This window comes from Carettochelys insculpta, chromosome 3 (genome assembly GCF_033958435.1).
Source record: "Carettochelys insculpta isolate YL-2023 chromosome 3, ASM3395843v1, whole genome shotgun sequence".
Lineage (NCBI taxonomy): Eukaryota > Metazoa > Chordata > Testudines > Carettochelyidae > Carettochelys > Carettochelys insculpta.
The window spans coordinates 58186785-58201956 of NC_134139.1; the positions used below are offsets into that span (position 1 = coordinate 58186785).

At 43.1% G+C, this 15172-nt stretch overlaps 1 protein-coding gene across 5 annotated transcripts in view; it reads right to left on the reverse strand.

Moving 5' to 3' along the window:
- The window catches only part of MARK1 (microtubule affinity regulating kinase 1), a 109021-nt gene that overhangs the window by 47751 nt on the left and 46098 nt on the right, over positions 1-15172 (reverse strand). For all 5 annotated transcript variants that reach the window (XM_074989935.1, XM_074989933.1, XM_074989934.1 and 2 more), the window contains exons 2-3: positions 5925-6128; positions 5164-5217 (exon numbers count right to left, since the gene is read on the reverse strand). In XM_074989935.1, coding sequence (XP_074846036.1) covers positions 5164-5217; positions 5925-6128 — 258 coding nt within the window. The remainder of the gene's footprint in view (positions 1-5163; positions 5218-5924; positions 6129-15172) is intronic.

Below are 15172 nucleotides of genomic sequence, written 5' to 3' on the forward strand. Positions count from 1 at the left end.
GGGTCAACCAGCTGAGTCCTGATCGAGCCACAGATATGCCACATTCAGCTTGGGTCTAGCCAAAGCTGTTCAAGAGCTGAAAAATAAATAATGCTAAACCTCTACTGATATCTCAGGGCAGACAAAAATGGCAATTCCAGGTATGTCTAGACTACAAGGAAAAAACTGTGTCTGCCCTGTACTGACTGGATTGGCTAAGGGCTGTTTAACTGGGTGTAGACATTTGGGAAGGCTGAAGCCAGGGTTTAGGATCCTGCGAGGTCAGAGGGAGGACCCCAGAGCTCAGGCTTCAGACCAAGCCTAAACGTCTTAACTGCAACAAGTGGATCCTTAGACTGTGAGTCCAAGTCAGCTATCACATGCCAGCTGTAGGTGTCTAACTGCAGTGTAGTTATACTTTCAGTCATTGATCTTGACTGGAAAGACTAATGTTATATTAGTATGTTTTCCCTACAAAATTACAACAACTTTTTCACTTTGGACAACATGTCTATGTCTGTAGAAAAAATGTATTTATGCAATTTCTCTCCATTTGAATTTTAAGCTTCATTTTATAAAAACTGGAGTTTTTTTCTCCTCACCACCGAAACAGAATAGATTTTTAAGAGGAAGGGTGAAAACAGTGGATAAACTAAGATCTGAGCCACAGGAAGTTTATTAGCTTCCAGTGCTGACACACACACACACGGAAGATGACGGGTCAAACAAGATTTTATAGGATAATTGCATTCAAGTAGGTCAGCAGCTATTATACTTCTGAGCGAGACACTATTTTCCCCAAGCAAAATAATTGTCAGTCATCTCCAAACAAGCCAGATATGCTTCAAATGTGAGGACTGCATAAATATTGAGAATTTAAAAAAAAAAATGCATTCTCTCAGACATCCTGATTTTAGTATGAAGATTTGTACACCTACTCTATGTTAATACCTTATTCACGTGTATTACATGCACTCAAACGATTTTGCAACATTGCCAAAAATCTGGAATCTCCCAGTACCAAATCTGATCAAAATAATTTTTATTGATCAAATAGGTTTCCAGTCTTCCTCAGGACATGGAGTATGGGCATTGGTAAATAGCTGAAGTTTGACCTTTAGACCTTCTTTAAACATCTCCATCATGTCCCACTGTACCAATTGGCCATGCTCTTCTAGGGGCTTAATTCGGCAAAATGCTGAGAACACTCAACTCCCACAGATTTCAATGAGAACCAGAGATATTCAGAACCTCTCAGGCTTGAATTTTGAGAAAACAAGATTTCTTGGAATGCAGCATGAAGGAAAACAGTGAAGTGACTACGTGTATGTTTACAGAGAGCACCTCCCATTCATGAGGATAAGCACTAGAGAATATGAAGAGGTGTTTGTTGGAAAATAGTGGTTAAGATTGATGTAGTTTGTGCATTTGTGCCATGATTCAGTACCTGAAAGTTAAGAACTAAAAAAGGATGATTTAAGGGACAACTAGGTTATAGGTCTGAATGACAAAGAATTTGGTGACATTCACAGTGATTAAGAAAGCAAGTATGGGGAAGGGGGTTTATTAGGGGAAGATTAAAAACTCTGTTTTAGTCATGATAACGTTAAAATGACAGCAAGATAGCCACAAGGAGTTGGCAGCTAGGCTGAGATTTTTAGTTGAGACTGGAAGAGAGAGGCCCAGAGTGGAGAATTAGATTTACCAGTCAGCAAAGGCATGAAAACTGAATTTGTGTTTGCAGATGAGATTGGCCTGAGATAATATGCAGAGGAAGAAGAGGTGACCGAGGATGGAGCCCCAAGAAGTTGAAAGGGGAGGATGAGCTGGACCAGCTGGGGCTAAAGTAGCGATGAAGGCGGCAGGAGAGGACTAACTAAAACGGACAACATGTTAAAAAGAACAACAGAATGGTTGATTTCAAATGCAGCCAGCTGGTCAAGAAAAATGCAAGTGTGCTTGTTCTGGACTTTGGCTGGGAAGAGATTACTAAATACTGTGAGAGCTGGAACGCAGAGGGTGGAAGATGGTTTGAAGGGAATCTCGGATGCAATTGTCTTGCAGAAATTTTAGATCGCAGTTTTAGACCGCGCATTCAGTGAAAATCAAGATGAAAGGGAGAACCCTGGAGAATTGAGTGTGGAATTTTTTTGGGTGGAAGAGACTAACGCTTGCTTTACACTGCAGAGTTAAGTTGTAGTAAGGCAGCTTATGCTGACCTAATTAGGTTAGTGCATACGCTACAGCTGTCCTCCCACAAACCTAAGTGCTCTAATACACTGACATAATAACTCCTTGAGAGGTGTTGGGCTTATGCCAGCTTACGTCTGGACAGATGCTGCATTATTTACATCGTCAGTTGGCTGTCATTCTCATCAATTTCATGGCTCTGTGCTGGTGCCATGAAATTGAAAAGAAAGCTGAAGTATCACATTGGTTGGGCTCCCTGCAGCTAACTGGCCTGCATCACTCCACTCAGAGCTCAGCTGACTCCTGGCTCCCCAGCATAACTGGTATCTGGCTTCCCAGCTGGTCTGCTACCCAGAAACTTCCTGTTCCTGACACTGGGGAGCCAAGAGCCTGCATGGAAAGACAGGTCTGCATATGCACCTGAGAGACCAGGCTCTCAGTACCTCCCATCCCACCACCCCACTCCCACCACTGCCTCTTTTAAGTCAGGGGACATGCTCCTGATGAGGACATGCACCACAAACAGAAGGAGGGTGGCACAGATCTACACCACCACAATAATTATTACCATGGATATTAGGGAGGTAAGAGATTAACTAGTTACTCAGTAAACATTAGCTGGCATGCTCACCCAGTAACCAGAGGGCAGGTCTGGCCAAAGCAGCTCCTCAGCCACGTTGCAGCCTGCCTGGCAGGTGCAGCCCCCACTGCAGGCTTCAGCTGCTTGGACCAGTCCTAGATTAACAGGTTAAACTATGTAATTGTAATCATTTAACCAGTTAACTTTTTAAATGGGTATGTGACAACTATTTAAAAAAAAGATCTCGACAATGGATAGGCAGCTGGTTTGCTGACACTGCAGTTTCAAGCCAACCAGTATCATCTGAGATGGTTTCCTTTTCTTCTCCGCTCTGTTTTACCCATTTGCTGTCTGCAGTCTTACACTTACCTTGTGAACTCTTCAGGGCATGGACTGTTAGGCTTTTACAGCAATTAACAAACTGGGGCCCCGATCTCTAGGCAATAGCATAACAGAAACAAACAAATGGAGCAAAAACTAAAAGTTCTGAGTTAAAATGTCATCTTCTCACTCAAACTTCTTGCAGGTCAGGCTGCATACAGTAGACCCTCAAGCTACACCGCTGTGTTCTTGGTTCCCCGCTCCCTGCCACTCTGGGAGCCAGGCATCACTTCTCCTTGGCTTCCCTCAGCAGCGCTGGCTGTCTGCCCACCTGGCTTCCCCCAGCCGGGGGAGCCTAGCAGGGCAGACAGCCACAGAGTGGCTTTGAGTTGTGCTTAACTTGCGTTAATTTGCGTTAAATGCAACTCAAAATTGCACACTTCAAGGATTTACTGTATATTTTCATTATTTGTGTGCATGTCTCATCTCAGTTAATACCACCACTGGTGGATAGATTATTTACAGTTCATCACTACATGTAGAAACCAACTGCCAGTTTCTAAAGTTTTCAGCTTACAACATTAGATGAAATATTTGCTCACTAAGCACCTTGCAGTTTAAGAGCTGAAAAGTAGTCCTGTGGGTCTGATGACAGCAGTAAAGAGACAAGGGTTACCTTCCTGATCTTGAAGTGATAAATGATGACTTTTAGTTCCTTAAGCCCAGGTGCCATTTCCTTCCCCAACCCACCCCCCTTTTTGCTTGAATATGTTTGACCATATAAATAGAAAGTGCAGCCTTAAAAAGTAGAGCTAAGATGAAGGACATAAATTTTTCATTTGGAATGATTGTTCAACTATTGTTTTAAATCACAAAGTGTCTCTTTCATTAAAATCTTCTGCAAATAGTAGCATTTCTGCATGTAAGAGTTAACAAGCCGGGGGCAAATTTTCACTTGCGACAGCCTCAAATTCTATTTAAAATGACAAGAAGAGAAGAGCATTAGAAATAATTTTGAGTTGGTAGTCACTATTACAAAATATTAGCTAATCAGCATGTTTAGAGAGTGCACCTCTTGCTTCCTACTCATGTTTTATACCCTCTGCTCACAAAATTCACCCATACCAACACAAAAGCTAAGTAAATAAGCTTTCTTTGAAGACCTCAACAAGGACACGAAAGTTGAATTCACTCCAGCAACAAGCAATGAAGCACACCTCACATGGTCCCTTCTTAGCAACCCTAAGTAGCATTAGCACTAAGATTCCCTTTGATTGGGTATAGAAGCTTCCCATATGGATGTTCCATATTGTGGAAATTAAGTTGGATTGAGGGCTTTTTTAAAGATTTTCCATTTTTTGGTGAACTTGAACCTTAAAGAAACAGTGGATAAGCTGTGTCATGTGCATATTTTAAAAAATTAGTTCTTTATTGAAAACCAGATGTTCAGAGCTGGCTCATCCTGGGCAAACATAGTTGTCACAAAACATAATTAGCCCATAATGGGTTTATGGTTAGTTTGTACTAGCCAGAGAAATAGAAAGCCATCAAAAACAAACCAGCAGTTTCAGTAACCACTTCAATAATTTCCATGAGATTATATGCAACTACAGTAACTGACAAGAATCCTGTGCAATAACACATTTTTCAATAAAACTGAAAGAATAGATAGAGCTTCAAGTCAATTTAACTTTACTTTAACTCCTCAAAATGTGTTTATTCTTATGAAAAACTCAATAGGACAAGTTAAATTTAAGTGAGGGGAATAAACATTTCTATACAGAATTAGTCTATGATTGGTAAGCAAAACTTCAAATGACAGTTTCAGGCCCAGCAAAATAGGACCTGTGAGAGGAAAGAAGTGAATTACATTCAATTAAGAACCACGAACAAAAACTACTAGCATCACAGATTTAGGACTCCAGATACATCTCAGGTAGCTGGGTGTCACTTTATTCCTCAGCAGATACAATCGACAGTCAGCCCAAAATATTTCTGATTTTTTTATATTAATGGATGTAAGAAAAAAATATTTATTTTTCCGGATAGAGCAGTTCAACTGTTTACAAAAATTACAGAAATTTAATTCTTACCTTTTGTAGACTGGTAGGATTTAGCTGGGTTTTATCTATTATTTTCACAGCAACCTACATGAAAAACAGGTATTACTAAACTTGCTGAAAGCTCTGACAAAAATGAGCATATCAGTAGCCAAAGACACTGCAAATCTAACGTGCATAGCTGTAGCTATAAAACTGTAGGTACAATGGGCACATTTGCCATTCTAACAATTTCTTAATAAGAATCCAGGTGTGCTTTATCACTTTCCATTGCAGCTTCAGCATCTGGCACTCTGCTTCACACTCCTGCCAGCACTGTGCAAAATGTAAGATTGCACAGAAACACAGGTGGGATCCCAATGACAAAACTTTCTTTTTTCCTTTTAGAGGACCCTAATTATTATTACTATTATTACTAGTACTACTACTGGTTGGGTTGGGGAGAAGGCTGAGAGGGAGGAAGAAAGAGAAAAGGCTAGAAAGAACATATTTTTTCTTGAAAGAAACAAATAAACCAAGAAACCGTAACATCCACTTAAAACTATATTGCCTAACCAAAAAAAAAAAAAAAAAGTTTTCTGAAAAGAAAACAGGAATTAAAAGTAACTGAAATTAAAATTTTACCTTCGCCATACCTATGGCCACTGGTTCTATTTTCTGTGCATTATATTTTACAATATTAAACAAGTCTTTCAATAATTGAGGATGCCATTGGAAACAACATTAGGAATATTTAACAGAAGCCTACTCATGAAGACCATACAAAATACTCTAATCAAACTCAAAAAGCTTACTTCTCTTCCAGTAAGAACATGTCTCGCCAGCTTCACTTTGGCAAAGTTTCCTTTTCCTATTGTTTTCAACAAACGATAATTTCCAATGTGAGGGTGTTCTTCATTTGTAGATGTAACTGAGTTTCTACATCGGGGGATGTTTTGTCGGCTACTTGATTTGGTGGGTTGGACATGTGGTTCAGTGTATCCATCTACGGAGGTATGCTGTAAAAGGAAATGAAACAAAAACACAGGTTTTAAACAAACAGACAGAATATTTCAATAGTAAAACCCTGCAATAGTAAAACCCAGCAATTTTTAAAAAAAACCTCAATCAATAATTTTCAACTATAGCATAGCAGATTTGTTGTGACAAGTGGAAGTTTGATTTATGCAAGAAGAAAGAAATTCAGGAGCACTAGAACTGCTTCTAAAATGTAAACAAGAGCGATACTTAGACACATCAAAACCACTAAAGCATACAGATTTTTTTTCAAATATGAAGATGTGCTTTTAGGAGCTCAGGTGAGTTTGGCATTCGGGGGGCTGCATGGTGAGCTGGTGGGTTGAATTTCTTGTCTGTGCCTTTGTTTGATTTTGCAGGGAGGGGCAGTTTGAATAGCTGCCTGTGTGCCTGAGCATCTGTTTTGCAGAGAGGGGCAGTTGGAAAGCGTGTTTGGCAGTTTGCAAGGTGTGAATTGGGAAAACTTCCTTCCAGGTGGGCCTTCAAGGGCTGATTAGACTGGAGGCAAAGGCTTTGAGCTGGGTCTAACCAGCTAGCAGCCCTATAAGAAGGCAGCCCCAGCAAATGCTGTGAGCAGTGAACGGGATCAGCTAACAGAGAGTTTGCCTGGGGGTTTGTCTTTGGGAGGAGCCCCATACCTGTTTTCCCTTTTTTACATGGTGTTTCTCTTGTGCCCTTCAAGGCGGCACTAGAAACAAATAAGGGATCTCTGAAAAGGGGAAAAAAAATGGACAGTGACATGGCTGGTGAGAGGTCTGTTGTTGTGACCTGCATGTCATGTGCCATGTCTGTCTTCCTCCTGGACGACAGAAAGGATTTTCTATGTACCAAGTGCAAGCTGGTAGCCATTTTAGAAGAGAAGGTTAAAGGACTTGAGGCACAAATATCAACCTTCAGGTCCATCAGAGAGCATAGAAGGCAAAAGATAATACTGCAGGAACAGCAGGCTGCCCAAAACAAGGAGGAGAACTAGAAGCATGTTACCTCCAGGAGGAGAAAACCAGTTCAGTTCCAGTGGAGTTAAGTAACAGCTTTCAGTCCCTCTCCACAGGTGACACGGCAGAGATAGTTGGGACTGATACCTCACAGGGATTGGATTTGAAAGAATCCCCACGGTTTCTAAGGCATGGGATGCACAGTCCTAGGGATGGGAGTTGCATGACCACCACCCCAAAGAGAAGACGACGGGTGGTGGTGGTCAGGGACTCCCTCCTAAGAGGGACGAGTCATCCATCTGCCGTCCGGACTTAGAATCCTGGCAAGTTTGCTGCTTGCCTGGAGCTAGAATCCAGGATATTACAGAGTCCCTGCCAAAAATCGTTAAACCTGTAGACTATTACCCCTTCCTACTTCTCCAAGAAGGAACTAATGATACAGCTAAGAGCAACTTTGAAGAGATCACAGTGGATTACATAACCCTAGGAAGGAAGATCAAGGAATACAGTGTGCAAGCGATGTTCTCATCTATCCTCCCTGTGGACGGAAGGGGTCTGCATAGGGATCGTCTTATCACAGAGGGAAACGCATGGTTTCATAGGTGGTGTAGCAGGGAAGGATTTGGTTTCTTTGACCATGGGACTCCTTTTCATGAACAGGGATTGCTGGGAAGAGATGGGATCCACCTCACAAAGAACGGAAAGAGCAGCATCTTTGTGGGCAGGCTTGCAAATCTAGTGAGGAGGGCTTTAAACTAGGTTCGTCGGAAGAAGGTGACAAGCCCTGAGGTAAGTGGGGAAGGAGAAGGGAACAGTCAAGTGGATTTCCTGGGTGAAAAGGAGAAAGTGGGGCAATAGGCCCCTTCTCTAAGATGCTTGTACACTAATGCCATAAGCCTAGGGAACAAACAGGAAGAATTAGAGGCCCTGGCACAGTCATAGTAGTATGAGTGGTTGGAATAACGGAGACTTGGTGGGACGATTTGCATAACTGGAACATGGTCATGGAAGGTTAAAAAATGTTTAAGGAAGGACAGAAAGGGGAGAAAAGGAGGAGGAGTTGTGCTCTATGTGAGGGAGCAGTATGATAGCTCAGAGCTCCAGTATGAGGAAGGAAAAAATCCAGTTGGGTGTCTTTGGGTCGAACTTAGAGGCAGAAGTAACAGAGGTGATGTTGTAGTTGGTGTCTGCTATAGATCGCCAGATGAGGGAGCTGAGATAGATGAGGCTAAGTGAAGCTTCCAAATCACAGGCCCTGACTCTCATGGGAGGCTTTAATCATCCGGACATTTGTTGGGACACCAATACAGCAGCACACAGACAATCCAGGAAGTTTTTGGAGAATGTTGGGGATAACATTGGGGATAACATCTTGGTACAAGTGCTGAAGGAACGGACCAGGGGCCATGAGCAACTTGACCTGCTGCTCACAAACAGGGAAAAACTAGAAGAAGAAATAGAAGTGGGAGGAAACCTGGGCTGCAGTGACCATGAGATCGTAGATTTCAGGATTTGGACGAAAGGAAGAAAGGTGAGCAGTAACATACAGACCCCTGATTCCAGGAGAGCAGACTTCTCATCCCTGAGAGAACAGATGAGCAGGATCCCTTGGGAAATGAAAATGAAGGGGAAAAGCATTCAAGAGAACTGGTGGTATTTTAAAGAAGTCTTACTGAAGGCACAGGAACAAACCACTCCGCTGCACAGTAAGAAATGCAAACATGGTAGGCAACCAGCTTGGCTTAACGGGGAAATCCCTGGTCAGCTTAAACTCAAAAAGGATGCATACAAGAAGTGGAAACATGGACAGTTGACTAAGGAGGAGTATAAACATACGGCTGGAGAATGCCAGGCAGTAATCAGGAAAGCAAAAGCACAACTGGAACTGCAGCTGGCAAGGGATGCGAAGAGTAACAAGAAGGGTTTCTATAGGCATGTTAACAATAAATGGGCTATCAGAGAAGGTGTGGGGCCTTTACTGGATGAGGGAGGTAACCTAGTGACAGATGATGTAGGAAAAGCTGAAGTACTCAATGCTTTTTTTGCCTCAGTCTTCATGGACAAAGTCAACTTCCACATGACGGTCCTAGACAATGCAGTATGGGAAGGTGGAGAGCAGCCATCTGTGGGTAAAGAATAAGTTCTGACCTATCTAGAAAAACTAGATATACACAAGTCCATGGGTCTGGATTTAATGCACCCGAGGGTACTAGCGGAATTGGCAGAGGTCATTGCTGAACCTTTGGCCATTATCCTTGAAGATTCCTGGAGATCAGGGAAGACACTGGATGACTGGAAGAAGGCAAATACAGTGCCCATCTTTAAAAAAGGAAAAAGGACAATCCAGGAAACTATAGATGGGTCAGCCTTACCTCAATCCCTGGGGAAAAAATGGAGGGAATCCTCAAGGAATCCATTTTGGAGCACTTGGAAGAGGGGAAAATGATCAAAAGTAGCCAACATGGATTCACCAGGGTCAAGTCCTGTCTGACCAATCTGATTAGCTTCTATGATGAGGTAACAAGCTCTGTGGACATAAGGAAGTCAGTGGATGTGATATACCTTGACTTCAGCAAAGCTTTTGATATGGTCTCCCAAAACATTCTTGTCCATAAGTTAAGGCACTGTGGATTGGATCCTTGGACTATAAGATGGATAGAAAGCTGGCTTGGTGGTTGGGCCCAACAGGTAGTAGTCAATGGCTCAATATCTGGATGGTGGTCAGTTTCAAGCAGAGTGCCGCAAGGCTCGGTTCTGGGACTGGTGTTGTTCAACATCTTTATTAATGACCTGGATGAGGGACTGGATTGCACCCTCAGCAAGTTTGCGGATGACACAAAACTAGGGGGAGAGGTAGATACGTTGGAGGGTAGACAGAGAATCCAGAGTGACCTGGATAAATTGGAGGACTAGGCCAAAAGAAATCTGATGTGGTTCAGCAAGGAGACGTGTAGAGTCCTGCACCTGGGGCGGAAGAATCCCAAGCATTGTTACAGGCTGGGGACCGACTGGCTCAGCAGCAGTACGATGGAAAGGGATCTAGGGGTTATGGTGGATGAAAGGCTGGATATGAGTAAACAGTGTGCCTTTGTAGCCAAGAAGGCTAATGGCATACTAGGGTGCATTAGGAGGAGCATTTCAAGCAGATCTAGAGAAGTAGTTATTCCCCTCTATTTGGCACTGGTGAGGCCACATCTGGAGTATTTTGTCCAGTTTTGGGCCCCCCAGTATGGAAACGATGTGGATTTGCTGGAGCAGGTTCAGCAGAGGCCAACAAAAATGATTAAGCAGCTGGAGCACAAGACCTATGAGGATAGGCTGAGGGATTTTGGCTTGTTTAGTTTACTGAAGAGAAGACTTAAGGGTGATTTAATAGCAGCCTTCAACTTCCTGAAGGGGAGCTCTAAAGAGGAGGGTGAGAAACTGTTCTCAGTGGTGCCAGATGGCAGAACAAGGAGTAATGGTCTGAAGTTGAAGAGGGAGAGATGTAGATTAGATATTAGGAAAAACTACTTCACCAGGAGTGTGGTGAAGCATTGGAATGCGTTGCCTAGAGAGGTGGTGGGTTCTCCATCCCTCGAGGTTTTTAAGTACCGGCTTGACAAGGTCCTGGCTGGGATGACTTAGTGGCGGTTGATTATACTTGAAGCAGGGAGTTGAACTAGATGACTTCCTGAGGTCTCTTCCAGCCCTATGATTCTGTGATTTTAGAACAAATTTTAATACAATGTCTAATTGTTAATTATCATATCTTGATGTGGGTATCTTAGAGTCCTTGAAAAAGACAAAGTACTTTCATCTTTAAACAGTCACCCTTATTTTCCTGGAAGTTGTGATTAAGTATATTTTTGCAAAGTGAAAAAAAAGATCAATTTATCAGTTGTATGAATACGTGTCTATTAAAGAAGTAATTGAAATGAAGAATAAAATCTTAAATGCCAACTGTGCTCCAAGGATACTTTTACTTGCATAGTATATAGATGTGTGCCCCGTTTCACCAGAAAAGAATTCTGAATTTATTACCACTGTTTTGAATAAAATGAATTTTTCCACAAAAAAAAAAATATTCCTGCATCTCTTAAGTCAACTGCTAATACGTTACAAAACAAAAATAAAAAAGAGGTGCTCATCAGCAGTAACAGATTTACAATTCAACTGTAGAAGGCAGTAGCATGACCCTATAGTGCCATATGGAGGCTGATATTGCACATGTCATTTGTAGAAGTTACAGCGGTAGTGAGCAACCTGTGGCTTGCAGCTACTGGGATTCCATCCACAGCCCACGGACCCCCTAGTTGTCTCCCTCCCTCCCTCACGTGCCTCTTGTGCACAGAGGCACCAGAGCCCTGTACTTTCTATGGCTCCCCCTCTATACCAACGCCTTTGGAATCTTTAGGATTCCTTCCCCATTCTGCCCCTCCCAGAGCTGGAATGACACTAACCAGAACCCTAGTCTTTCTGCTTTACAAAGAATCAGAAGGGAGTACCCCAAAAAGAAGTCATTGAGTCCAGCTGGACTTTGGTCGAGCGGGTGCTCATACTTTGAAGTGAAAGTCTCCATGATCTCTCAACAAACTAATGCAATCTGAAACCTATTTAAGGAAGTCCATGATGTGGCTGCTTGCCTCCCTTGTCCTTTGTACAGCAAGAGAAACTAAGGCTGCATCTATACTACAAGATAAATTCAAATTTAAGGCAGTTAGCTTGATATTACCACACGACTGTCTTCACTATAAATACCATTAGCTCGATTTAGGGAGCACTAATATTGATATCGTTATATTGTTGGTACTTGACAGGTAGAGTGTCAAACTCAAATTCAAAAGTTCGATTAAAGGCCAGTGTGGAAGTGCCATGTCTTAAAATCGAATTTATCAGCCTCCAGAGGTGTCTCACATGTACCACACAATACCCCTCCAGTGCTCCACTCTGGCCGCTGCTCTTCAGCTGTGCTGGAATTGGGTAACAGGAAGACCATGAATTTCAAATCAGAACCAGAAAGCCTATGGCTGTGGGGTCATGTTTGTATGAGAGCCTGAGAAAAGTCTTTTTTGCTATTTGCACTGTGAGCGCATCTACCCATTACAAACAGCCCCTGCATGGAGTTCATGATTCTGTCTCTACACCTGGTATTTTTTTCTGTGCTACCTGGCGCCAGCCGCTGCCCCACTGCAACACGTGGCAGAAAGGCTGTTGTGAGGGTTGTGCTTGCATAAGAAGCTGAGAAACTTCTTCTCATTACTACTCAAATCCTCCTCCCTCCCCCAAAGGTGTCACACACTCGGGGTCTTTCCCACACTCAGCCATATCACATGGGTACCTCCTGACCCAATAAAAGCATGTGCCTGCCATTCGGTGCTGACCATGCTGCCAGGCAGCACCATGTCCTGGCTTCCACGTGATTAGGGCTCCAAGGGCAGGAAAAAATTTTCGGGGGCTTGTTGCTGCTGGGAGGGGGAGTCTCCCCTGGCAACTAAGATACTTGGGGGTGGGGGGCTAATTCAACTGGCCCCCCCACTGAAACCTCCCAACACCCCTGGCAAGGGACCAGTGGGGCTTGCCGCTGCTCAGGGGAAGTCTCCCACTGGCAGCTGAGATAGTCACGGGGGGGACTACTTCAATTACTTCACCGTAGCAGCCACAGACCACGACCCCCAACCTCCCCGCAAAAATATTTCTGGGGCTTGCTGTCCATTGCAGACACTTGCTGCTTTGATATTTCTGTTATAAAATCTCTTTCCTAACATTTCCTGTCTGTCTTCACGCTTTGACCCACTCCCAAAAACACAAGGGGAGGGCCAGTCAAGATTCCTGTTTTCGTTATAAGTTCTGAGTATGAGATTTCTCTGCCATCCTCTGAGGTTGGCAACATTTGTGTAGTGAAGAGGGAAGACAAAGATCCTTTTTCCTAGACTTTTCTATCCTCTAACTTTGAGAATAGTCTGTCCCTGTGTTACTTTCAGGGATCAGATGAAATCACAGGAGGGGGAAACAGTCAGTGGATGGCCAGCTGAGAATTCAGTTACAGAAGACAGCGATTTCTGTTAACTTTTTTCCTTCCGATGGGAAAAATTGAGGTTTGTTTAACACAGAAGGGAAATGAGGAAAATGCAATGTGAGAAGATTATGTCAAAGACCAGCGAGCATATCCAGAATGCTATGGGATGAGGAAACTGAGGGATAGGTTCCCACAATGCACTACTGCAAGTCGATGTTTGCCAGTTGAGCATGGCAGCAATAAGGCGATTGTGAGGAACTCAAGGGAGGTGAAGAGAGTCAAAATTGAATTTATAAATTCCAGAGTTACAAAATTGATATTAACAAATTTATTTTTATCTCGTAGCATAGATGCAGCCTAAGTCTCAGAGAATTCCCAAAGGTCTCAGAATTCCTGAAGTTAAGGTCTGATATACACAAGATGGATGTTGCTGTTTGTTTTTTTTTTTTAGTACCATGAGGTTTTGGGTAGCTGCAGGACCTGACCTGGGTAGAATTCAGAGGTAACCTCTGGAATTAATTTGGTATGTAACCTTAAAAGACCCTTACAGAGGGCCTTGTAGGTAAGATCCATCATAAAGGGGTCCCAATTCAAGTAGTCTTCTGGTAAATGTGACAGTGATCCGTATAAGTTTTGCGGTTGTGTGGCCACTAAATTTAAATGTCACCCAGCTGACTGGCAGAGTGCCCACAGCTAGATTTTTTGTTACTACTGGTGGTACATATATGCTTATGCCCCGGTATAAAAAAAATTTAGTCCACACACAGATGGAAAAGATTAGGATGCACACTGGGAAGATGCCTACAAGAATTAGGGAAGCCACCGTCAGAGACAGATGAAGAAAGAAGCAGAAGGCTACACTCTCAGGGCAAGTGAAGACTGAACAGTTCTCTAGAGGTGGAAGGAAGGTACTGGTCACTGCCAGCTGCACACACAGTGAACTGAGAAATGGCTTGACATTTAACATTAAGTTTTACCTGGTTAACTGATTAAATAGGGCATAGGACAGCTCGGGGTTAGCGGGGGGCCAGCTGCGCACATCGCTCTCAGTCCTGCTGCAGACCAGGGCTGCTCTGGGGCATCCCCTGCCTGCAGTGGGCCCAATGAGGCTGAAGCAGCTAGCTGCTCACAGCAGGCAGGGGGCTGCTCTAGAGCCCCACTGGTTACCCATAACCGATAAGCCTCATCCATTTAGGATAAGGCTTACTAGTTAACAGCTAAAATCCCTCTCTGAAACCAACCACTTCTGCAAAAGATAGGTTTGTGGGGAAAAATCTAATACTGTAAAAATAGTATACTATAGTGGTAGTGTAGCTTTATGTATAAAAAACACTTGTTTCCACCACTCTCCTATTAAATCTTTATTCTTTCTTATCTACTCCTTTTACTTTATCATATGTACTTATAAGTGTTATGTAGCCTCCAGGAGCAGTAGTTTAAGGTAAAAGTAATAAACTGGGGTATGCTGCACCTTTGGATACAGAAGATCTGGAAATTCTGTGAGTAGCAAGTGTCAGGGGCTAGATATCATAAGCAAATGATTCAAGTCTGTTTGGGATTTGGGGTGAACCTACTAGCACACTGAGAGAAGAGTACCTGAGTGGCTGAAAGACTGCTGGTGCCAGGGAGCTGGGACTCACCTAACAAAAGACTACCTCTTGTTGATACAGGGAGCTAACAGGGTGACTCAGGGTTTGGGAAACCCAGGAACCATCATGCTCACTTTTCCCTGCTTATGTAACAAACTGTGGTCATACAGTCTAACACAAGCAGAACGTTCTGTGCATGAACAAAGGGAATCCCTACACACATGGTGGCTGTCCTTCCCAAAGCGCACGAAGCCAGGAAACTGGGCAGGACCAAGACTTATTTGTCCTGTTTGCATCTGCCTCCTAATTCAGTTCTGCTGAGCATGCTTCCTTAGTACATATGTAGCAGAAGCTGTAATGCCAGAGGGAGCCTTTCAAGCACTGATGCCAAAACCAGCACGCCACCACTTAATTTGTAATTAGCAGTGACAGCTGAGCCAAGTAATTTACCAACAAGAATCTGACATATTTCTAATCTCTCTTACACTCCAGAATCATTACAA